General features: G+C 40.7%; 2 protein-coding genes across 2 annotated transcripts; one reads left to right on the top strand and one right to left on the bottom strand.

Moving 5' to 3' along the window:
- Window positions 1-2,846: 2,846 nt before the first annotated feature.
- On the top strand, window positions 2,847-3,757 carry LOC131235164 (auxin-responsive protein SAUR21). Its single transcript, XM_058232305.1, has one exon. It carries the CDS (start codon window positions 3,028-3,030, stop codon window positions 3,400-3,402), a length of 375 nt encoding a protein of 124 aa, XP_058088288.1. The 5' UTR covers window positions 2,847-3,027; the 3' UTR covers window positions 3,403-3,757.
- A 5,356-nt stretch (window positions 3,758-9,113) lies between these two features.
- On the bottom strand, window positions 9,114-23,849 carry LOC131234696 (uncharacterized). Its single transcript, XM_058231629.1, has 3 exons — window positions 23,059-23,849; window positions 10,747-10,915; window positions 9,114-9,700 (listed from the first exon to the last, which is right to left on the bottom strand). The coding sequence occupies exons 1-3, from the start codon at window positions 23,812-23,814 to the stop codon at window positions 9,252-9,254; spliced, it is 1,374 nt and encodes a 457-aa protein (XP_058087612.1). The 5' UTR covers window positions 23,815-23,849; the 3' UTR covers window positions 9,114-9,251.
- Window positions 23,850-24,238: the final 389 nt, after the last annotated feature.

Below are 24,238 nucleotides of genomic sequence, written 5' to 3'. Positions count from 1 at the left end.
CGATCCCAGAGGGAGATGAATTGCGAGAAGGAAAAAAATCAAATGCAAAACAAACTAAGTAATAAAAACTAAACTAATGATTTGATTTTGGAATTTTTGAATGGATGCAATTCAACTGAATAAAATAACACCCAAGCTTCAAAGTTCCACACATAAGTTAATGTTCCAAAATCATGATGACTTGGATAACACAACTAGGATCTGAGCACTATGGTCAGCCTAATCGAAAAATAAAACACTTTAAATATTTTAATAAGTGATATAAAATATTAGAAAATCATGGATTTATACCATTGATATATATTCTTAAGCGTCAGTGATTTTAAATATTCAATATCTATAGGATAATGGATATCAAAGAAATACAACAGGTTAAGAACCTCTCCTATCTAAGAAATATGATTAATCTAGGGTAAGCCTATCCGTCAATGTGGATCTCATATGATGGAAACATATGGATCTCACAAGAGGATAAAAAATAAAACCTAAATAATAGATAACATGCATACACCATTCTTCTCATCATTAAAACAATCAATCATCATAACTTAAAGAATTATTAAACCCATGTGCTTCCGAAGGAACTTAGAAAAACATAATTAAAATAAGAAGAAAGAAATAAATGCAAATTGAAAAGATCTAAAAAAAACAACTTATAAAACTCTAATAAAACTAAAAACTCTTTAAAAACCCTAAATTTTTCTTTGGGATGCCTTGAATAATCCTTAATAATGCCCTAGAAAGCTCTATTTATAAGTAAGGAACTCCAATTTTCGTACAAAATTGAAAAACCCTAAAAACTGCCTCAAATATACGTATTTTTTCAAAATAGACTTCTCGCTGCATAGTTCGTTTCAAACAGACTTCCTGCTGCGTAGTTTTCTAAAATAAACTTCACAGCGTTAGAATACACTTTTTCAGGACGATTTCAGGATTCTTCACTTCAAATCTTCGATTCTCTTCATTCCTCACTTGGTTTTCTTGGATCTTTGGCATGTGAAATCTTCAATCTTGGTCTCCTAAGATCCATCCCTTACCTTGGTGATTCTTGAGTATCAAATCCATGCTTTTTAGCACCCTTTTTCAATCCAAGCTCTTAAATTCACCTTGCAACACATACATGAGTAAAATAGAATATTAAGATGATTTATGTTCATAAAACCAAGATATAAATGAAAAAAATTATGCAATATTTGAATCTCAACACTAAGGCACCTTAGTTTTGGACAAGAACATCTAGCATGTCAAACTTACCTAATGGATGATGATGTATAAGAGAACTCAAGATTGGTCTCTAGATAGCCCATTTGGGGGTATCTAATTATACTTGAATAATATAAAATTGGTCCCACTTAAAAGTTTATTAAACTTGCAATGAGCTCAAGGTCATGTAATATCAACACCATTTGAGTGAATCATAGTAAATTTATTGTAAGCATGTATGGTTGTAATGAGATTAGGGATATTTGAATTATTTTTGTATTTTATTGAAATATATGTTTAGGATAACTTATGGTACCTTTTGCTAAGATAAAGGTATAAATATATGTAATCTTAAAATATATGTTTTCCTCCTAAATTTCTAGCAAGGTGTGTTATGTCTGATTTGCTAGAGGTGTATACTTGATCCTACCGAGATTTCATGCGTCTCTTGTAATCAAAGTTCCTGTCAATTCGCCACGCGTGGGATTGAAGACCATCTATCCTTATGTTGATGTTGGTTGACATCTCTACTTTGTTGGGAATGCAACATGTTTTAACATGACTTGTTTGGTGTGAAAGCAACCTTAAACGAAATCATATAACGTAATAGGGAAAGAAAAATTCAAATAACCACTGAGAACGTACAAATTTTATGTGAAAAAATTTTTGCAAGAAAAAACCACGGTACCATGCCATAAACAATCTACTATAATTAGGAAGTTACAAGAGATTGAACAATTTATAAATAAGAAACCATATCTTGTCCCTCAAAACCCTTCAAAATATGCTAGGTTCCTTTTATTCTATCCTAACTACATAAGTAGAACCCTATTTATATACTTTTGTACAAAATTAGAAACAAAAATTCAAACTTTTGCATTATACTCAATCACACCTTCTATTGATCAAGACATTACAAAGTCTCTCAGTCAATCGAAACATATCTCGAATGACCAGGAACATCACATCATGGTTTGGTCGACCGAAGGATTCCTCAATTGACCGAATAGCACTGCACCACATTAAAGGCATTGTACCAATATACCGCTCATTGCAACCGTCCATTAATTTCCATGATCAAGATTGCATCACTTTTATATTTTAAATACTATCACCAAAGAAAGAGCTTTGCTAAGCCCACACATGTGCAAGGCAAGTCATGTACTCAATCACCAGCATGGAACTTCGGTTCTAAATCCAATCCATTCATCAAAGAGATACCATCTAGATGCCCTCTCCTGAATAGAGCAAATAGGCATCTCAAGATGTGTATAGAGCTGAGTAACAAATATAGATTCCATCGACAATTTGTTTCTCTTCTTTGGTGTACCAAACACAAGAATAACATAAATTTTAATTACAAATACAAGTTTTTATTATATTTTATTCTCGCAGAGTAATTTTCATGAAGTAATGTCTAAGTTTTTAATGAATAGACCAGTTTCAGTTTTGGACAAGAACATCTAATATGCCAAACCTACCTAATTATGGATAGCCACGGTATAAGAAAACTCGCCTTAGTTATTTAACTCCAGGCGGTCCTTTTGAAGTTGTTTTGGGCTTGGTTTTAAACCCTCTTGGAAAACCCAACCTAACTCACTGTATTTAAAAGTCAAGGTACAAGAAGTACATTTTCACACGACAGTGACATTTCACCAAGTCTAGATCCATTCCCTTCTATTTAGTCATTGGAAGGATAGAAAATTAGCTATCAAAGGCGTGAATTATGGGGTATTCCCCTTCAATGCACTACTAAAAATTCCACCCTTATCATCTCTCTCATTTCAAGAGCTGCCCATTTCTCCATATCTCATTTCAAGAAAGATGTTGGTGAAGAAAATGGAGTCTGTTAGGAAGCTAGCCAAGAAGGTGATTAGAAGCCGGCAAAAACCACAATACAAGTGCCTCCTGCACTATGATGAGGTGGATGATTCGGCGTCTTCGCCTGAGACACCGACTGGGTTCTTCGCGGTCTATGTTGGGGAAGAACGGCGGAGATTCGTCGTGCCCATGGCATTCCTATCACACCCACTCTTCAAGATGTTACTAGAGAAGTCCTACAACGAGTATGGTTTTGAACAAAGGAATGGATTAGTGGTCCCATGCACCGTGCCAACTTTTCTAGAGGTGATCAATGCTATGGAGTGTTGTCATGGGCAGTTTGATCTTGATACCTTGGTCGGCGAGTTGGTTGCGTAAGCGCTGTTTGGGCGCCATGCTAGATCATGAATTGGGTGATTTGCAAATTGTTTCGATCTCGAATTGGACAGGCTAACCTCCAATTCGCAGTTATGATTGCTACGATTTACAAATTACGCTGGAATCTATGTGTGCATTTGGCTTGGGCTGGTGCCAAAACATAATTTTCTATTTTTGAGATTTCTAATCTTTATAAAATTTTCAAATGACATAAAAAAGATGTCCGTACTGCTACTAAGCAGCTTGTTCTCTTTAGATAGGCCATGAAAGAGCCTCATTTTGCAATTTATAGAAATTTTATTAAGAGTATAGTTTTCCAAAAATTTTAATTAATGTTCTTTGCTTTTGAAATGCCCATGATCTAGATACAGCTTTTTTTTTTTCTTTTTTTCTTTTGGATTAGAGCTTGTTAGTACACACCCATGTGTGTACACACACTGGATGTTAGCCACCCCTGCTAGGGATCGATACCAAGACCTCAAGTGTTGAAACGAGGTATCTCCACTCAGTCTGCCAGTTGAGCTATAGATCTGGGTGTGATCCATATAGCTTGAGTAAGAAGAGAAGAGTTAGGGTTGGGTGAGATTCTTGGATTGTATGATGCTCCGGATTTGTTTTTAATACGACAATTTTGTAGATAATTACAAGGGCATACTTGTGTACATGTTCACAGATTCTCCCAATTTGGATTTTCATTTTGTTCTTCTTGTTTTGTCTTTTTTTTCTTTGTACAAGCAATGCATGTGGGCCCACTGAGTGTGTGTATGTTATCCAACTCAAATTGTAGGGTTGCCCCACCTTGAAAATGTGACACCCAAAAATCATACAAATCTAGTCATTGGGGTGTACGGTTGGTCACACCAAAGAAAAATGGACAAGGACCCAAATTTTCAACATTCACATGGTGGGCCACCATATGAAATGGACACAAGAACAGCACCAATTAGGAGTGAGTTGATTCATATGAAGGCTATACTAACGCAAAAGGAAAATATAATTTATCTTGATGATATATAATTTAATTGAAGATAGAATCCATGGCGGAGTGACACGGAGGATTAGGATCGTGTAGCCAACCAAGTAGTTAGGATAAAGCTTTAATTACAAGGATTACAATGACAATGATATGGTGGCCGACATGGTGGTTGATCATCCTATCTTTTTAGGGCTTGGTTGGAACTAGGATTAGGTTGTATGGAATTGCATTTGGTCCAATGTAAATTTCATTTGGAATAGATGGAAATGATTGAATTAATTCATGTATAATATCATCCAACTCCAGCAAGAACTATGGAGGGTTTTCTAATGGAACCTGGAATCCACTATATGTGCCTCACACGTGGCACACAAATTGCATATATGTATGGGAGATTGGCATTAGTGGTGAAATTTGGTGAGTTGATTATAATTTCATGGTCTGCCAAATACTAATTTTATTTAATATAGTATTTTTCTCAAAGGAAGAATTTGATCTCAAGCATGAGATTGGAAACATATAATCATTATGTAAAAATGGTTTTAATTTTACATAGTGCAATTTAATACCACCTAATCCCACATACCAAAGACTGAGCTTTCTATTTTCACCGTTAAGATGTTATACAAACACCATGGTGGACCCCACACACATGTTTGATGCTCACTCCTCATCAACTTGGATATACTTTTTTAAAAAGTACAAAATGTGCTACTCTAGTTCCAAAGTATATTAAAAAAGGATTTTGCTAACGCCAAGATCGGTGGGAGGCATTAGCAATGTCCCCAATGCTTTTAAATGACTTATCATCGATTTGAATCATTCATTTATTTGTACAATTAGGAATAAGCCATGGTACAAAAATCAGGCCAATCAGATTATCATAAACGGCCAAACCTTTTCAACGGATCAGATTTCGTATGCATGTGACAAGTAGGTCATGTGCAACTCAATGGACGATATCTTCCTTGTCCAGTTTTCTATTAGTTTGACTGTTTGGCAAGAGATCTTGTTTTGTTTTCTTTTGGAAGCCGGCTGAATTATTGAGGTTTTATACTCCGAATATTCTCAAAATGCCGTATCCAAACGGCTAATACGGCTGTCTTTTTTGGATAAATGGACGGCTGCTCGAATCTACTACCAGCCAACGTGACAACCATTATGGGCCCACCAGCTGGCATGATGAGTGGACCTCCATAATGTTGAGTGGGCCTCCATATTTTTTGCCACTGATCAGATAGATGGGATCATCAAATGGAAGTTTCTATAAAGGAATGAGGAATTACAAATGGGGCCCACAACATCCAAGTTCATACCATTTCAATTATAGATGGTTTGGATCAAAGTGATCGGTGGCTAGCAGTATTAGATCAAAGTGATTTTTTAGAGGCGTGGAGAGTCAACGGTGGGGGCACCTTGTGGACGGTCCACATTCATGATCGGAGCTTTTTGTCTTAATTCATCTCGACTGTCCATTTTAGTGGTCACCACGACTATTAAATCAAAGCTATTCTTGAGAGGTAAAAGGAAGGGAAGTTGGAACCCATGTGATTGATGGTCTAGACCGATGATTGAAACTTTATATATATATATATATATATATATATATATATATATATATGATATATATATATATATATACTAATATATATCATATAGGTATAAAGGTACTAATCGTCGACAGATATAATCCAATGAAGGTCAAGTTAGCGTGGGGGCCATCCACCGTGATCGTGTGACCATCAACGACCGTGACATTTGATGTGGTCCCCTAATTATGGGTTCCCAAAATTTAAGAACCGTATACGGAACTCGTGGGATCCTCTAAAATCGATTAGCACCTTATAGAACCATATACCAAGCACTGGTGGAACCAACCATTGAATGTCAAACATGGTTTCGAACCGCTGATCCAATGGACACACTAATGGTGGCATTCAAACCACATCCGTGGATGCCCAAAATGATATGAATTTAATGTGACTACTTCAGTATGTTTACAATCACGATAACTATTTTAAAACTAAACGAACAAGATAGGAATGGTAGAATCGAAAACAATAGATTTTAAAACGCATCAACGAGTAGGCCAAAAACCCTAATCTAATCTCTGCCACCCCTGAGGTCGAGCGCATAGTACCTTTTCCCATCCATATATATATATAATGGACTATTCATTTTTTTAACCATTAATCGAACAAAATATTTATATCCAAACGATAGGTCCAAGTATAGCTAGGGGGGTACATCGAACCGGTAGAACTGTGGAACTAGACTGGAATCGTTGGATCGGTCCGGTTTGGTCTGGTTCCGGTTCCAAAATTTCAAGAACCGTTAGATATGGATCGGTTATGATTTACGGCCTTATAGAACCAAACCGAACCGTGAACCGAACCATTGATCTGAATCATGGATCCGAACCGTTGATCCAAACCGTGGCCCCAACCGTGGATCCGAACATTGGATCTGAACCTTTGATCCAGATATGACTTTAAAACAAAAAAGTAAAAAAAAAAAAAGCAAAAAAAAAAAAAAAAAAAAAAACTCTAATATAATCTCTCTCACCCGATTGCCACCCCTGCCCTACCCTTGCCCTCTCTCTCGCCGACTGCCGCCTCTGACCCTACCCCTGTGATGTTGAGCGGGTCGTGGACAGTTACATGGCCAAGATAGATCAAAAAAGGCCCGGTCGACGACAGAAGTGATCCAGACCATCGGACCTTAAATCGGGCGTATCTCGCAATCCAAAATGAGTTATCAGACGTAAAATATATGATTTTGAGGTAGAACGAGCTGCTTTAGCCAACCAAACCTACTATGTCGGGTTACGCAAGCCGGATTTGCGAAATAGCCCTGGATCGATGGTCGTTTCCCTATTTTAATTCCGTTTTTACTATAAATAGTAAGTTTTAGTTTGCTTATAACTCTTCATCCGTTGGGCTTTAGAAGTTGCGCCCAACATGAAAAGAGCTTAGTATAATTAGGGTAACGGTTTGGTGAAGCCAAATAAGACACTATTTTTTGTCAAAAACCTTGTGCACTAGTAGACATTACGACCATCTATAAATAGTAAGTTGCGAATTCTAGGAGTTTACTTGTAGTTTGATTCTGATTTCTTTCTCATTGCGTGGTACCCCTATTTAAAGGATTGTGACTCGTTTTTATTCATTAATCAATCAATTTTGAATTTATTAGAATTTATTTCTATTTTCTTGCTTTCTTTCCTCATGGATTCGAGAAGTCTATGTGACGAGTCCATAGAAGTTCCGCGAATTCGAAATAGTTATCCTCTTGAGGAAGACAGTGCTCGACCTCACGTCATTCCCTGCGTCACCCTCTCTCTCTCTCTCTCTCTCTCTCTCTCTCTCTCTCTCTCTCTCTCACCATATCTGGGTGCTGTTGCGACACCTGCAAACCCCTGCCTGTATTGGCCTTCTTCTTTACAAGATTAATGCTGAGACAACCCCTGCCTGTATTGGCCTTCTTCTTTACAGGATTAATGTTGAGACCTTTCTGTTTGTTGGATCAGTACTCCTCTTGTGGTAGTGATATGTGAATGGCCAATGTTATGAAGCTTTCTCAAGTGTCATTTATATTTTGAGAGTCTCTTGACCTTCTGTAACACTGAACAATTTCAATTTGAAATATTCAATCTAGTTTTTGGTTGGCAATATGATGTTTTCAATTTGAATTGAAACAATCCATCACAATTACTCTTTTTAATTAAATATATAACAACATTTCATGGAAAATTTGTAGCTTATGCATTGATGTTGGCAAGTTCAAACTTGAAACAGCCTGATTTTTAGGACAGAACCGTGGAACCGATCTGGAACCTTCGGTTCCAGGGTACCAATAGTTCGGTTCCGGTTCCAAAAATGATAGAACCGTTAGGAACGGTTCGGTTCCGGTTTCACCCCAAAATCGGACCAAACTGACCCATGTGCACCTCTAAGTAGAGTTGTACACAAACCGAGTTAGCTCGGTTAACTCGCCCAACTCAACTTGAAAAAGCTTGATTCGACTCGGTTCGAAACCAAGTTTTAGCCTAGTTGAATTGATTTTTGGAAGTCGAAAAAATTTCAATCCAAGTTCAAGTTTGGCCGAGCTTGAATCGAACTAGTTCGATGACTTGGTTATTTTAATATTAATGTTGCTCACCAGGTGTTTGATAAAATGACTCAACGAAGTATTGTTTAAGGTGAATGCATTATTTGTGGGATCGACTGGTGGCAAGGAAGATATGGATATGAAACAAATCACTAACCAAAAAATAAATATTACATGATAAAACTATCCTTAGATTTTGATTTTAATGCTGCATATAAAGTATTTGATGAAATACCTAAAAATTGTTGATATTGTTTTGCAAACGGTGAGAAATTGAAGGTGCACTTCATGTGTTTGAGAAAATGCCACACATGCTCACATCTGGAGATGAAACTTCTTCCATTCAATAGATGAAACTTCTTCCATTAAATCTAAGTAGATCTAAAAATCCAAGCTGTCCAATAGATGAAACTTCTTCCATTCAATAACAACTGTTGCCTATATTTGATCCTCACATCTGGAGGCTCTTGATCAAACAGTCTGGACCTTTGGATCTGAGCAGATTTTAAGCCATGGAAATCCAGGGTTGGATCCTATCAATCCAACGGTCCAAACGAATCAAGGTGGAAGCCACGTTGAAAATACGTTGCGATGGGTGACTTGACCCTCACGGTTCATTGTAGTGTATCCGTATGCAAATGGCTAAAATACGCATAAACATGATCATACACAGGAACTGGGCCCCACCACACAAACACCGCAGGATTATTCCCATCAATACCACACAAAACCAACCCCATGGCCCACCCAATTCACGGTTCCATCACCGTCCGCCTCCCATGAGGATTGCCTTCATGTCATTGATCAGACCGTCCATCTGTTTCCTCGAATGCAGCGGCGATGGATACACGAAAGCACAATCCAACCGTCCATCACGGACAGTGTCGAACACAGCGATCGATGGACCGATCCCATGAACCGAAGCGCACCCCATGTAGTCCTCCAGCCCGACCTCCACCTGCGACCCACCTGAGTCGTCGATCACGGGGTCCTCAAAAACGGCCATGAACGACGTCCTGAGGGACGATGAAGGCGTCAGGCCTGGATTTTCGATGGCCCTACACATGAGAAAGTTGAGATCGCCCATGTCTGTGAAATGCTTGTTGGAGTTCTTGGCGTTCGAGAATACTGTGTAGCATCTCTTTGCTACGTCCCATACATCCTCACCGTTGGTTATCTTATGTGTATTTAGAATAGCAGAGTGGTAAAAACCTGCATTAACAGAGATTATAGCCACTGAAGAAGTTCTAATGAAAGGCTAGGATTAATCACATCCGTTCATCATTAGATCCATTGTTACATGTGAGTATCCATTAAAATCTTTCCTGATGTATAACTCAGGTGGGCCACACCAAAGAGATCAATAGGGAATACTAGGGGTGGCTCTACGTCCACTGTAGAAACTTACAGATGGAATGTGGGGTCCATCGTGTTGTTTATATTTCATCAAACACATTCATCTAGGCGTGACTATACGTTGCTCCCTGTGGTGTCTCCCACATGAAATTTTGGATCCAGATGGTTCTTGGGGTGGACGGTGGAAATGAAGAGGTGCAATAGATGTGTGGTTTGGATTCAGCATACATATTACTAGTGGTGAGCCCCACATAGCTTGAATGTATGGTAATTACCATGCGTTCCAATGCATGTGATCATTTGCAGGGCAAGTAGCTGGACCATGAGTTACCGTGGTTCCACAACCGCATAAGTGTCCACGTGTCAAGTGTGTGCAACATCCAACCCGTCCAAAAGGGCTGGCCCACCATAAAGTTGCAGAGAACAGCCCTATCCACTCATATAATCTACAATGTAGGTACTGATTGCGCAGCCAACCTTGTGGACGGATGGGATGTGTCACCCAGCCGTTCAATTCATGGTTTTCAGACTCGTCTGAGTTGACTCAGATTCTGGTCAGAAGCCCAGCCCATTTAAAAGCCTTATAAGCCGGTTAGGTTGGGTAAGGTTCAACCCAAGCCCAACCCATTTACTTAAACGGGCTACATTTTCTACACCAAGACCGACTACTGCCCATTTAGCTTGGAACCGGGTCAAGCCACCCACATTCCAGTCCTAGTCTCCACTCCCAGCCTATACCAGTTCGGGTCATGGTTTTCAGACTTGGACTCATCGAATTAGACTCAACTCAGTCGGACTTGACACAATTCGATACCCCGAAACACCCCAATTTGGGTGGGTGGGTCAGCCCAAAGCCAAACGAAACGAGCCACCCTATGATCAAGGGGTTGGAAGAGCTTTACCTAGATTGTGATCATGGAGTGGTGGGTCCAGAATCTTCCGGCAGTCGATCAAGCTGACCACAGCATAATTCTCTGACTCGTTATCAGTGAGATGCTTAGAGGAATTTGCAGCAATCAATCCAGCGGCTGCTAATGCTCCACAGAGTTTGATCCCTCTATCCTTGCATTCCTGTAATTGGAAAATTAAGAAAAATAATAAGATTGGTTGTCGGCAAGAATTACAGTTCTTAATAATACTTGTTTTAACTGCCATTGTAACAGAAACATGGTTTAAAACTCACTGAGTTTACTCAAAACATGGCTGAGTCAACACGACTCACTGAGATTCTGAGCTGAATTGCTAGGAAACTCGGTCCCGGGTCTTTACATGATACTGACATGGGACAACTCGTAGAAGGTCGACTCAAATACAACACAGGGTTACTCGAACCAAGGCACTGTGTGAACTGAGCCAGTTCGCTTGAGCAAGGGTTGGGCTCGAACAGCCGCAAGGACGAAAATTTAAGCCCACTTATTAATTGATCCCAGAGCTAGGGTGGCAATGGGCCCAGCTGCCCGGCCTAGTTTCACTGACCGGACCCAGAAGGGCTAGGGCTTGGGCCATTGAACTTAGCCTGAGGGCTAGGCTGCCAACACGGAATGAGCCATCATGAATTCTAATGGTGGGTCCATTGGGTTAGCAGTCCCAGAAACACTGATTTAGGGTGCTAATATGAATTACCTGATTTTTTCTAGTGGATGATACTATGATTAGGGTTGTTGGACCAGCCGTCTTATTTAGCCCTAAGCTGACCAATCAAGACCCAGGTCCGCGTCCTATCCGACTGCATCACAGGCAAGAAATAAAATGGGCCTGATTTCTAGATGTGGTCCAGACCCAGCCCAACGCCACTTATGATATCACTGCATAGACGCTCATACCTCAACGTTTTGTACAAGATCAACCTTCCTGTGGGCCCTACCATGGACCGTCATAGATCTTTATTTATACAAACTTCAGCCAGGTTGGGTTGAGCAGTTGGGCCCTGGGAAGTTAAGACCGAATGGCCTAATTAGTACTAGGGCTGAAAAAATTCACGCAGGGCCTGACACATGGGCCTCAAACAGTGACTTAACAGGCTGGGCTAGCCCATCCAGACCATCTACATCATGGGTCCTAGCAGAGATACTCAGCAGTAGAGAAACACGCTGCAAGCAGTTGTAGCCAAGGGCTGAGAGTCGGGCGGGTTCAACCCGACCGACCCAACATTGGGTTGGGCTTGAGTAGGATGTATCGGGTTCGGTCTTGGGCTTGGGCTATACAAGCACCAACCCAATAAAACTTGGGTCGGGCTCGAGTTGCTCGACCCAACCCGAACCCGGTCAATATATAAGTAACTTATAAATTATAATCGAGTGAGGATCGTTTGTGTTGAAGGCACATAAATTCCAATGCCGTCGGGTCTCATTGATCAACGTCATTTCTGGTGACTCAAGCTAACAATATATGTCGGATTTCTCTTCCAAATAGACTGCGTGCTGCACAACACGACTTTTAAAGTAGTTGTCCTGTATTTTAGCTTGTTTGTTTTGAAAAAATTGTCAGCTTTACTATAAATAACTACATATATAATTAATAAAATCATTAGTACAAAAAATAAGACGTGTATTGAAATATAATAGACTAAAGTAACAAGGAAAATATTAGTATGTGTCTGTTGGGATTTGTGCCGTGGAATCACACAAATATGGATTTAGGATAACAATCCAATGGCGCTAAGCAATCACAAGAGAACACAAAGATTTAATATGGAAAACCCTTGCGGGAAAAAAATCACAGTACAAAGCGACAAAAATCTACTATGAAAATAAAAATTATACAAATAGAGAACTTATCCGATTCAAACAACCTCGAATCTCACCCTTTGATAACTTTAAAACCCTTTTAGAAACCCTTAAAATACTTTTAGAAAGCCTTAGAATTCTCTAGAAAAGGCCCTAGGGACTCCTATTTATAGTTTAGGAAACACCTCTTACGCACCGACTTTGGAAAAGTCCAGAAACCGCCTCAAATTTACGCAGTCTGTGTAACCTTCAACTGGTCAAGTCAGGGCTTCGACTGGTCAAGCATGTTCCTCAACTGGTCGAGCGTCCTGAAAATCCCAAATACATAGTTGCTAGACTTCAAGTCAAGCGGGCTTCGACCAGTCGAAAGTACCTTCAACTAGTCGAGCTAATCCCTCGACTGGTCGAGCAACAGGAAGATTTAAGGCATCCCTTTTTAACAACAATCTTCACCATGTCTTTAATCTTCAACCGTATAGCTTCTTGACCTCTTCTCTTAGCTCTGCATCGTATCATAGCTTCAATCAACGCTTCTCATGCATACTCCGTCCTTCTTTTACGCCAACACTAAGCCCAGTGAAGTTACACAGAACTTAAACTTTTCTGTAAGAACGACCTTAGTGAGCATGTCTGTTGGATTCATGTTGGTGTGAATCTTCTCCAGTATTACGCGTCCTTCCTCAAGCACCTGTCGGATAAAGTGGTAATGAACATCAATGTGTTTAGTACGTGAGTGATAAACATAATTTTTAGCCAAATTGATAACGCTCTCGCTATCACAATTAACCGGCACAGCCTCCTACTGAAGTCTCAACTGATTTATCATGCGTCTGAGCCAAACACCTTCTTTAAATGCTTCCATCATTAATATATATTCTACTTCAGTCGTGGAAAGAGTCATCACGGACTAAAGCTTTAACATCCAACTGATTGCTCCACCTACTAGTACAAACAAGTATCCTAAAGTAGACTTTCTGGAATCCACACTGCCTGCATAGTCGGAATCCACATACCCTACCAACTTTGTCTCTGTCTTCTCAAAATTTAAGACGTAGTTTTTCGTACCTCGAATGTATCAAAATAGTCATTTCACCACTTCCCAATGTTGCTTGCCGAAGTTTGACATGTATCTTCTTACAACACCGACTGCCTATGAAATATCTGGTCTTGTATAGACCATGACATACATTAAACTGTCAACCGCATTTAAATAAGGCACATGAGACATAACTTCCTTTTCCTCATTTGATTTAGGACATTGATTTGAGAAAAGCTTGAAGTGAGTCGCGTGGGGAACGCTCACCGGCTTTGCCTGGTCCATCTCATACTTGATCAATACCATTTTAAGGTATTCTGCCTGTGATAACCAAAGCCTGCTCCTCTTTATATCTCTATGAATATCTATGTCGAGAACCCTCTTTGCATCCCCCAGATCTTTCATATCGAATGTCTCTGATAACTGAGTCTTTAATACGATGATTTCAGACAAATAATGGCTGGCGATCAACATATCATCAACATACAATACTAGTATGATGAATCTGTCATCACTCGATATCTTATAATAGACACAGTGATCGTATTCACTCCGAGTAAATTTCTGACTTAACAAGAAATAATCAAATTTTTTTATAAAACTACCTAAGTGACTGTTTCAGGCCGTACAACGACCTCATTAACCTACAAACTTTTTTCTCTGCCCCTTTAACTTCGTAGCCATCTAGTTGCTTAATGTAAATTTGCTCTTCCAACTCCCTGTGCAAGAATGCAGTCTGAACATCCATCTGTTCCAACTCAAGATCGTATTGGGCAACCAACGCCAACACGAATCTAATAAACACCTGCTTAACCACCGGCGCGATTATTTTTATGAAGTCAATTCATTTTCTCTAAGCATAACCCTTCACTACCAACTTTGTTTTGTATCTATCCACTTTCCTTTTGAATAATGACTTGTATCCGATCGCTTTTTGGCCCAGTAGTAGCTCTGTCAGCTCTCATGTGTGATTTTTGTGCAACGAGTCCATCTCATCATCCATAGCCGTCTTCCACTTTTCTACATCAGGTTCATCGAGAGCCTCCTAAATAATAGACGGGTCCCCCTCATCTGTAATGAGGGCATATGCAATATTAGAGTCGTCCCTGAATCTTGTCAGTAACCTACGATCACGCGGTAGGTTCCTTCTCATAGGTAGCTGCTCCACCTAATCTTGTACCTCTATCTGTGTATCTGTCTTTGCCTGAGTATCATCTGTGTCAATCTGAACACGATCAACATTTTTGGTTCCTCTTGCTCCTCTTGATCATTCTTGCGGAATAGAGAGCTTTCATCGAATCTGACGTCACGACTAATGATGACCTTGCGTGTGACCTTGTCGAATAACCTGTAACCTTTCACACTAATATCATATCCAACAAAGATGTACTTTTTAGCTATATGGTGTAGCTTATCTCTCTCAACTGACAGTACATGAAAGTAAGCCTCACAACAAAATATGGATAGATCTGAGTAGTCGATTTTCTGACCACTCCATACTTCCTCTAGGATTTTACATTCAATCGCCGTTGAAGGAGACTGGTTCACCAAATAACAAGTCGTGTTAACGGCCTCTGTCCATAGGTCCTTACCCAACGCGACATTACTTAACATGCATTTGTCCCTCTCCAGGAGAGTCCGATTCATTCGCACAGCCACACTGTTTTGATCGGGCGTGTAGCACACTGTATTGTACCTGATGATCTTTTCATCCTTGCAATAATCATTAAACTCAGTGGAAGTAAATTCTCCACTAATGTCAGTCCTTAAAACATTTATTTTCCGCTCTGATTGTTTTTCCATCATTACTTTCCATTGTTTGAATATGATGAAAACTTTATATTTATATTTCATGAAGTAAACTCAAACTTTCCTGAAGTAGTCGTCAATGAATGAAACAAACCATGATGACCTTCCAATGAAAACTTCTAGCTATGGCCCCCATATATCAAAGTGCATATAATCAAGTACTCATTTACATACATGTTTTTCAGATTTAAAAGACAATCTAGATTGTTTACCATATATAAAATGCTTGCATATATCTAAATCAGAATTTTTGAAAGTTGGAATCAAACAACGATCAAATGGTACCTTTATGCCCCGCTCGCTCATGTGGCCCAAACGAGCATGTCATATACGTAGATACGTGGAATCTGCAATAGCTGTTGTCGCTGCACCTGCTGATGTGCTTTCGATTAACTTGTACAGGTTTCCGTGCATTTGCGCTCTTATAACAACGAGTGCCCGTTTTAAAACTTTAAGGACACCATCAATACCAGTGAACTTGCACCCTATAGCCTCGAGTGCACCGATAGAAATCAGACTTTTCTTCCTATCAGGAACGTGCCTGACATCAGTCAAGGTACGCTCCATCTCATCAAACATCTTAATGTTCACCGTACCAATAGCCACAACATTACAGGCATTGTCATTGCCCATAAAACTTTTCCACCATCACATTCCTTATAACTAGCGAACCAACTCCAATGAGGAGTCATGTGATATGATGCTCCAATATCAAGTATCCACTCATCTTTATAATTGTCGTATAAGTGACCAATCATAAAAACAGACAAAACATCACCACCACTTGTTTCTTCATCAGATGTGACAACATTAGCCTCCTTAGAAGAAGCAACTGAATTTTCTTTCTTCACTTTAGAATTTCTACAATCCTTCTTCATGTGTCCACACATTCCACAATTTCAACACTTTAATTTTCCTTTGCCCTTGCCCTTGGATTTGGATCTAGGTTTTCAAGATCCTGTACCTCGCTCAGAATCTCTGCCCCTCGTAATCAGTGCATTGGAAAATGTCTCATGTCATCATTTAGCTTTCTCATAACCTTCCCTTTTAGAAGACTTCTTCGTATAGATGTTCTCTAACTTTGTCCCACAAACTAGCCGCAGTTTTTTTCCTCAAAACATTATAGAGAACCTTATCCGTGAGATATAAACGGATAAAGGCTAAAGCATTACTATCAAGGTTTTCTTATTCTTCATCTTTCATTGTAGATTTTCACTCCTCAAGAGCTTTAATCTTGCCTTGTTTGCTTAATAGACTAATCATCTTAACCTTTCATAACTCCAAATTATTTTTGTCTAAGTACTTCTCAATATCAAACTTGCCGTTTTCCATTATTACTACTCTTGCATACTCAGATCTATAACTCAACGATTGTTCTGATACCACTTGTTGAGATTTGTGCTATAGAATCACACAGATATGGATCTAAGATAGCAATCCAATAGCGTCAAGCAATCACAAGAGAACACAAAGATTTAACGTGGAAAACTCTTGCGGAAAAAAAACCACAGCACAAAGTAACAGAAATCTACTATGAAAATAGAAATTACAAAGAAATGGGACTTACCCGATTCGAACAACCTTTAATCTCATCCTTGCTACATCCTTTGATAACCCTAGAACCCTTTTAGAAACCCTTGGAATACCTTTAGAAAGCCTTATAATTCTCTAAAAAATGCCTTAAGGACTCCTATTTATAGTTTAAGAAACACCTCCTATGTACCGACTTTGGAAAAGTCCGGAAACGACCTCAAATTTACGTAATCCGCACGCAGTCTACGTAACATTCGACTAGTCAAGTCAGAGCTTCGAATGGTCGAAGGACTCCTTCGACTGGTCAAGCATGTCCCTTGACTAGTCGAGCGTCCCAAAGATCCCAAATATATTGCTAGAGTTTAAGTCGAGCAGGCTTTGACTAGTCGAAGAGACCTTTGACTAGTCGAGCCAGTCCCTCGACTGGTCGAGAAACAAGAAGATTTAAGGCATCTTTTTTTAAGGACAGTATCCATCCGACCAACCTGACGGAGCCTGCTTGGGTTGGGCTTGAGTTGAGAATTCTCAGCCCAAAGTTGAGTTGAGTTAGGTTAGGGTTGAGATATAGGAACCTTGGATTAGGATAGGGTTGATAATCAACCTGACCCAACCTGCCCCTCTTTCAGCGCTAGCACTTGCTATGGTCTTTATCATGTGGGCCCACCGACAGTGGGACCAATAGTAGAACCCAGCAGATGGAAAGTCCAATCCACCAACTGCACACTTGCACAGCCACGCACGATGGTTCACCACAATTTAAATATAGTAGTGCTTCCATGAAAATCCAAGCCGTACAGATAGCCGAACTGATAGTGGATGGAGCATGAACAAAAATGCACACGGAGCAGATGAAAGCAGCCATCTGATTTCGCCTATTGAACTAGACCACTGAATATTTCACTTTTAACCATCTATTTAATAACACCTGGTTGGACAGTTAGGATTGTTCAATCAGTGTGATCTTTTGAGATGTGCTCACCTACAGTGTGCCCCATATTTTGAATGGTCTCGATATGGGTACAGGTGTTGTTGAAAATTCGGTAGGTGGCCCAATTAAATCCCACCAAATTTGAAAATGACAACAAGATGTAGCTACATGGTCTAAGGACGATATGGGACCCACCATGATGTATGTGTTTTATCCACTCCGTAGCTCCGTTTCGCCAACTCTCCTCGAGCTCCCAGTTGTACGAACGGTTCAAAGGATATCAAAGTTACATGGGCCACACAATGCTGTATTTATTATATCCACACCGTTCATCCATTTGATGAGATCATTTTACCAAATCTCGAGTGGAACACACCACAGATAGCAGTGGGACAATGATTCTCACTGTTAAAACATTCATAGGGCCCACCTAACGTTTATTTTCCATCCAATCCAGGTGAAGAGGAAAAAATATATATCATATTGATCCAAAACTTCTGTAACCTCAAAAGGGTTTCAATGATAGACGTTCAATCCCCAGCTGCTTTTTGCATTGTGGTATATAGGTCTGCCGTATTTTTCAGCTCCAGCCACCAACAAACTGGCCATCAACACTTACATTTATGGTGGGACCACATAACTTAGCTATGGTGCGAAGCATATCCAAAGCTACAGCCGCAACACACCATAAGAAACAATGGGATAACGATATTGATGTTTACTGGTCATCCAACCTGTTTCTAAGGTTTCAACAGGTTAGGTGGCAGATTTCCATTGGTCCAGGCCGTGTGTTGCATAGCTCATCCGCATAGGTTTTCGATCAAGCAGCTATTTGTATAAACGTCATGGTGAGCCCTAAGAAACTTTCAACGAGTCATTATCACCATTTCTTACTATGGTGTGGTCCATTTGTCTTTTTTTCTTTTTTCTTTTTATAAGCTTTTATCCTAAAATGATGGGATAAAATGGAGATACGGTGTTGATAAACCCATAAATAGAAGTGGGTAAGTATCTAATCCGCGTCCGTCAGTGTCAACAATCGTGCTTCGTGGGGCCATCCTGACGGCTGCGATGGAAACGGACTGTATACTCCCCCGCCGCCAGCCAATGGCTGGTGGTCGGTTCTCTGTGGGGCCACCTTGATGTATGTGTTTCATCCATCTATTTTTCTAGATCATTTTATGGTATGAGAATAAAAAACAAAAAAAAAAAAAAAAAAAGGCATATAACAATCTCAAGTGGACCACATTACAGGAAACAGTGTTGAATGAACGTCAGCCACTAAAAAACTTTTGGGGGCATAAAAGTTTTGGATCAGGCTGATCTTTGTTTTTTCACTTCATCAATGTCTGTATGACCTAATCAATAGATTGGATGTCAAATAAACAGTATAGTGGGCCTTAGGAGGATTTTAATGGTGGATATCCAATCACTGTTGTTTTCCTATGGTGTGTTCCACCTGAGATTTATATCGCTCTCATTTTTGGGATCAAGCCTTAAAATGGCATGCAAAAATGGATGAACAGAATGGATGAAACACATACATCATGGTGAGGCCCACAGAGCACCGACCACCAGCCACGTGGCTGTGGCTGGTGGCAGGGGAGTAGCCAATCCGTTTCCGGCTTCGATGGCTCAAAGACTGTGTGGCCCACCTTGATGTATGTGCCTTACATCCACGCCATTCATCCGTTTTTACAGCTCATTTTAGGAATTAAGAATCATCCCCAAAATGAAGCGGATCTAAATACTAGGTGCACCATACCACAGGAAACATTGGTGATTGAATACCCACCGTTAAAAACTTCGCGCATACCACCGGAATGTTTATTTGCCATCCAACCTCTAATCAGGTCACAGAGACCTGAATGAGGGGACCTGACAAATATCAGCTTGATCCAAGACTTGTTTTTATTGTCAATCATTTCCTGTAGTATGGTCCACTTGAGATTTTCATCTGTTTTATCTTTGAGATCATGACCTAAGATGAGCTTTCAAAATGGATGGACAGGGTGGATGTAAGGCCATACATTAATGTGAGCCCCACAGTCCTCGGTGGATCCGGGGATCCACCCAAGCGGCACGCGCGGAATCGGGTGCGGATTACGTGCAGCTCCGGCCCCACCTAAGTCAGGTAGGCCCTTACAGTGGGGCCTACCTACTATATCCACGTTGTCCACATGAGATTTGGATCCGCTTCATTAATTTCTTGCTCACGTACTAATATGATTAGGCAAAATGGATGGACGGCGTGGATATAAAATACATGAATCAAGGTAGGCCCACCTCCCAGGAGTATCCGGTTCGCGCAGATTAGGTACTACCCTCACCCGTCTGAGCTCAGGACGGGCTGGACGTGTAGCTCGCTGAGTGGTGGTAAGTGGTTACGTGATAAGGGACGAGGCCACGTCAGTCAATAAACAGAGGCGTTAGATCGCGTCCACAGAGAACCCCAACCGTCTCCTATTTATTTTATTTTCTCCCTTTTTCTGTGTGCGGAGGTTGAGTAGCGAGAGTAGCTACTAAAGTAACGTCGCCAAGGTTTTGTAGGCCCTACAATGATGCATTTATTTTATCCACACCATCCATACATTTGAAGAAATAATTTTAAGGCATGATATAAAGAATAAGTCAGATTGAAGGCTAGTGTGGACCCCACTACAAAAAACACTGGGGAGAGTGATGCCTACCGTTGAAATCTTTCGAAGGTCCACCGTGACATTTATTTGAGATCCAACTTATTCATGAATTAACTCAGACATGAAAGAAAGGAAAACACAAATAACAGGTTGATCAAAAAATTTTGTTGCCCTTAGAACTTTTTAATGATGGGCATTGCTCTCTCCACTGTTTTGCATGGTGGGGTCTACTTGATATTTGGATCTAACTCATTGTTTGGACCATGCCCAAATATGATCTCTCCAAATGTATGGATGGTACGGATACAAAACATATATCATGGTGAAGTCACTTTGGTAGCCAGTCTCGCTCCTCAACCTGTTAGTAGCTAATTGACGGATCCATCGAAGTTATTACAGGAAGCGGATTGCTTACTGAGTAACGTATGCTGACAGTACGGAGAAAACTCCATGGGCTCCACTGTTGTTCATGCATGGTATAAACTCCGTCCATCCGTTTTATCATGTAAATTTAGAGCTTCAACCCAAATATTAAGCATATCCAAATCTCAAGTAGACCACGCAACTGGAAACAGTGTGAATTGAAGTCTACTGTTGAAAAATTCATAAGAGGCAACATAAGTTTTAGATCAAGCTGATATTCACGTCTTCCCTTCATCCTTGTCATTGTGATCTTATGAACCGTTTGGATGACAAATAAACATCATTGGGCCTTAGAAAGGTTTCAACGGTGGAAATAAATAATTCCACTGTTTCCTATGTATGATCTATTTAAGTTTTAGATATACTTCAAATCTGGGTTGAAACCCTAAAATGATCTGAAAAAATCAGATGCACAGCATGGATAAAACACATGAATACCCAACAGAGTTTACTTAATACAATAAGAGGTACTCAGTACGCAATCCGATTTCGTAATTGTATATGGGTTTCTTGGAATGCACGTTATCTGTTTGGTGCACGGTTTGAGCAGCCATACTCACCACGAAGTGACGTAACCCAGTTCTATGGGCCCATCATGATATACGTTTTGTATGCACACGGTTCATCCATTTGGAGAGATTATATTGGGCATGGTACAAACAATGAGTTAGATCCAAATCTCGAGTGCACCCCACCATACAAAACAGTGGAGAGAGCGACGCCTATCATTGGAAAGTTCTAAGGGCAACAAAAGTTTCTGATCAAGCTGTAATTTTAGCTTTCCTTTCTTTCATGTTTGAGTTAATACATGAATAGGTTGGATCTCAAATAAACATCACGGTGGACCTTTGGAAGGTTTCAATGGTAGGCATCACTCTCCCCCTTGTTTTTTGTGGTGGGGTCCACTTTAGCCTTGGATCTGACTTATTCTCCATATCATGCCCTAAAATGATTTTTTCAAATGTATGGACAGTGGACATGCATCATTGTGGGGCCACAAAACTTGGGGACGTTACTTTAAAAGCGAGTCTCGCTATTCAACCTCCGCGCACAGACAAAGGTAGAAAACAAAAATAAATCAGGAGACGGTTGGGGTTCTCCTGTGGACGCGAACTAACGCCTCCGTCTAATGACGTGGCCTCGTACCGTATGACGTAACCATTTACCACCACTCAACGAGCTACACGTCCAGCCCGTCCTGAGCTCCAGGCGGGCGGGGGTAGTAGCTAATCCGCGCCCCCATAGTCCATCCGCACTGGATTCTTAGCCAATCATTGCACCAATATAATCTCACGGAGTTATCTGATACTCTAGTGTGTATGACACTTCGTGCACAGAGTTATCTGATACTCTAGTGTGTATGACACTTCGTGCACAGGCGCTTAGAAATGATATATGTAGAACATGATACTCAAATTAAACCGATTAAATTGTGGAACCCACCGTCTCTAAGTCAAAAATAAAAGATCACACCGATTTAACAATATTGACCTCTGATTCGTGGGAAATTGGACTTTCATTTTCAACCGTCCAATAAATATTTACCAATGTGATAGTTATATAAAATAACCGTAACTTTTGGTCAACAATACAACCAACCAAGCAACTATAATTTGGACGGATTAATTTGAATGACTGGTATGCAATTTCATAGTACATTTTAAGTGCCTGCGTATCATCCGTAGCACTCTCGAGTATCAAAGGTTTTTCTACTCCGTCAGAGTGTGATGGATGATACACAGGCACATGAGAATTGCCTTGAAATTGGATACGTGTCATACAAATAATTCAAATTAAACCGTCCAAATTATGGTCCCTGTCTAGATGTATCATGAACAAAATAATCAAAATTATTGGATCATTTGACCATTGGATTGGTGGCCATTGTTTGGACGGTTAAAAGCGAAAAGCATCCTTCGGTCCTATTTCAACCAAAAAAAAAAATCCCCTCATCAAAGGATGTGACTTACCGGTTCCACAATTCGGTCGGTTTAGTTTGAGTTAATGGATGCTACGTATACAATTTCTGTGTGCTTGCGTATCAAGTGTCCTTCGCTGCCAGAGTATTAAAAGCTCAATTGCGGAAAATAAAAAAGATGTGGCCCAATGATCAGACGTACAGCAAGAAACCGACTAGTCTCATTCTCGTCCATCTGCAGCCTGACCACTTCCGAACGTCGCGACGAAGCAACGTCCTCAAAGCCCAGGTGGGCCAGCCTCAGGGAATTCAACGAATATCCGACCAGATCAAGCCCACGTGTCCAAATTGGCTTATCGGCCTTTCCCTTCGGTATCAGCTCCTCAACCGGCAAGCCCACCTCATCTTCCCCACTTTTCTCAAATTCCCTTTCTGCCCCTCCCTCTCCCTCCTTCATCAGCACCAACAACTCCTTCATCAGAGCCACCGCAGTCGTCCGATCGCAGATCGACGTGTGGAGACGAAGCGCGAAGACGAGGTTGGAATCAGGGAGGGCGTAGAGGGTTGCGAAGACGAGATCGGATTCGATCGGGCCGTTGATGTCGTGGGCCCAGGGGTTGATGTTAAGCTCGTGCTCGAGGAGGCGGTGGAGGGGTGAAATGGGAAATGGATCGGACGATTGGGGGGTTTGGAGGAGGGATGAAGTGGTGGGGATATCGACGGTCTGGATTTGGAGGAAAGGGGAGGGAAGGATTGAATAGGACGGAGGGGTGGAGATGAACTTGGAGCGGAGGATAGGATGGTGATTTTGGAGTTTGTGGAGGGCATTTTGGAGATGTGGGAGGTTGGGGGGCTTAGAGAGGAGAATGGCTACAACGGTTATGCCGGTTCCACCCGGCACGGCTTGGGCCCAGCTCCACTCGGTGCCGCCGAGTCGGCGGGTCGTGGAATCGGTCATTGGGAGAGAGAGAGAGAGACAGACAGAGAGACAGATGGAAAGAGGGAGGAGGGTATATATATATATGAGAAAAATCCAAATACTCTGGCTGAGTGTGGTAGATGATACGCAGGCACTAAGAAATTACTTGGAAATTGCACACGTGGCATAAAATTAGTAAAATCAAACCGTCAAAATTATGGTATCCAGTGTAGATGGGATGGAATTCACACTCTTTATTTGTTTCGGGGCCACAATAGTTGCAAAACAGACTAAATTTGGTCCCGACCTTTCATCGGATGAACGGCATGGATTGCATATACACACGCTGTGGGCCCAAAACTAAAATCAACGGTGGACTTACCCTGTCAACTTGCTCCCTATGATGTGGCCGTTTGGATCCCACATCTACCCGGTAGCACCATAGGTTACGGTGGTACCGGTA

This window comes from Magnolia sinica, chromosome 19, assembly GCF_029962835.1.
Source record: "Magnolia sinica isolate HGM2019 chromosome 19, MsV1, whole genome shotgun sequence".
Classification (NCBI taxonomy): Eukaryota; Viridiplantae; Streptophyta; class Magnoliopsida; order Magnoliales; family Magnoliaceae; genus Magnolia; species Magnolia sinica.
This window is presented reverse-complemented; position numbering and strand designations above follow the sequence as displayed.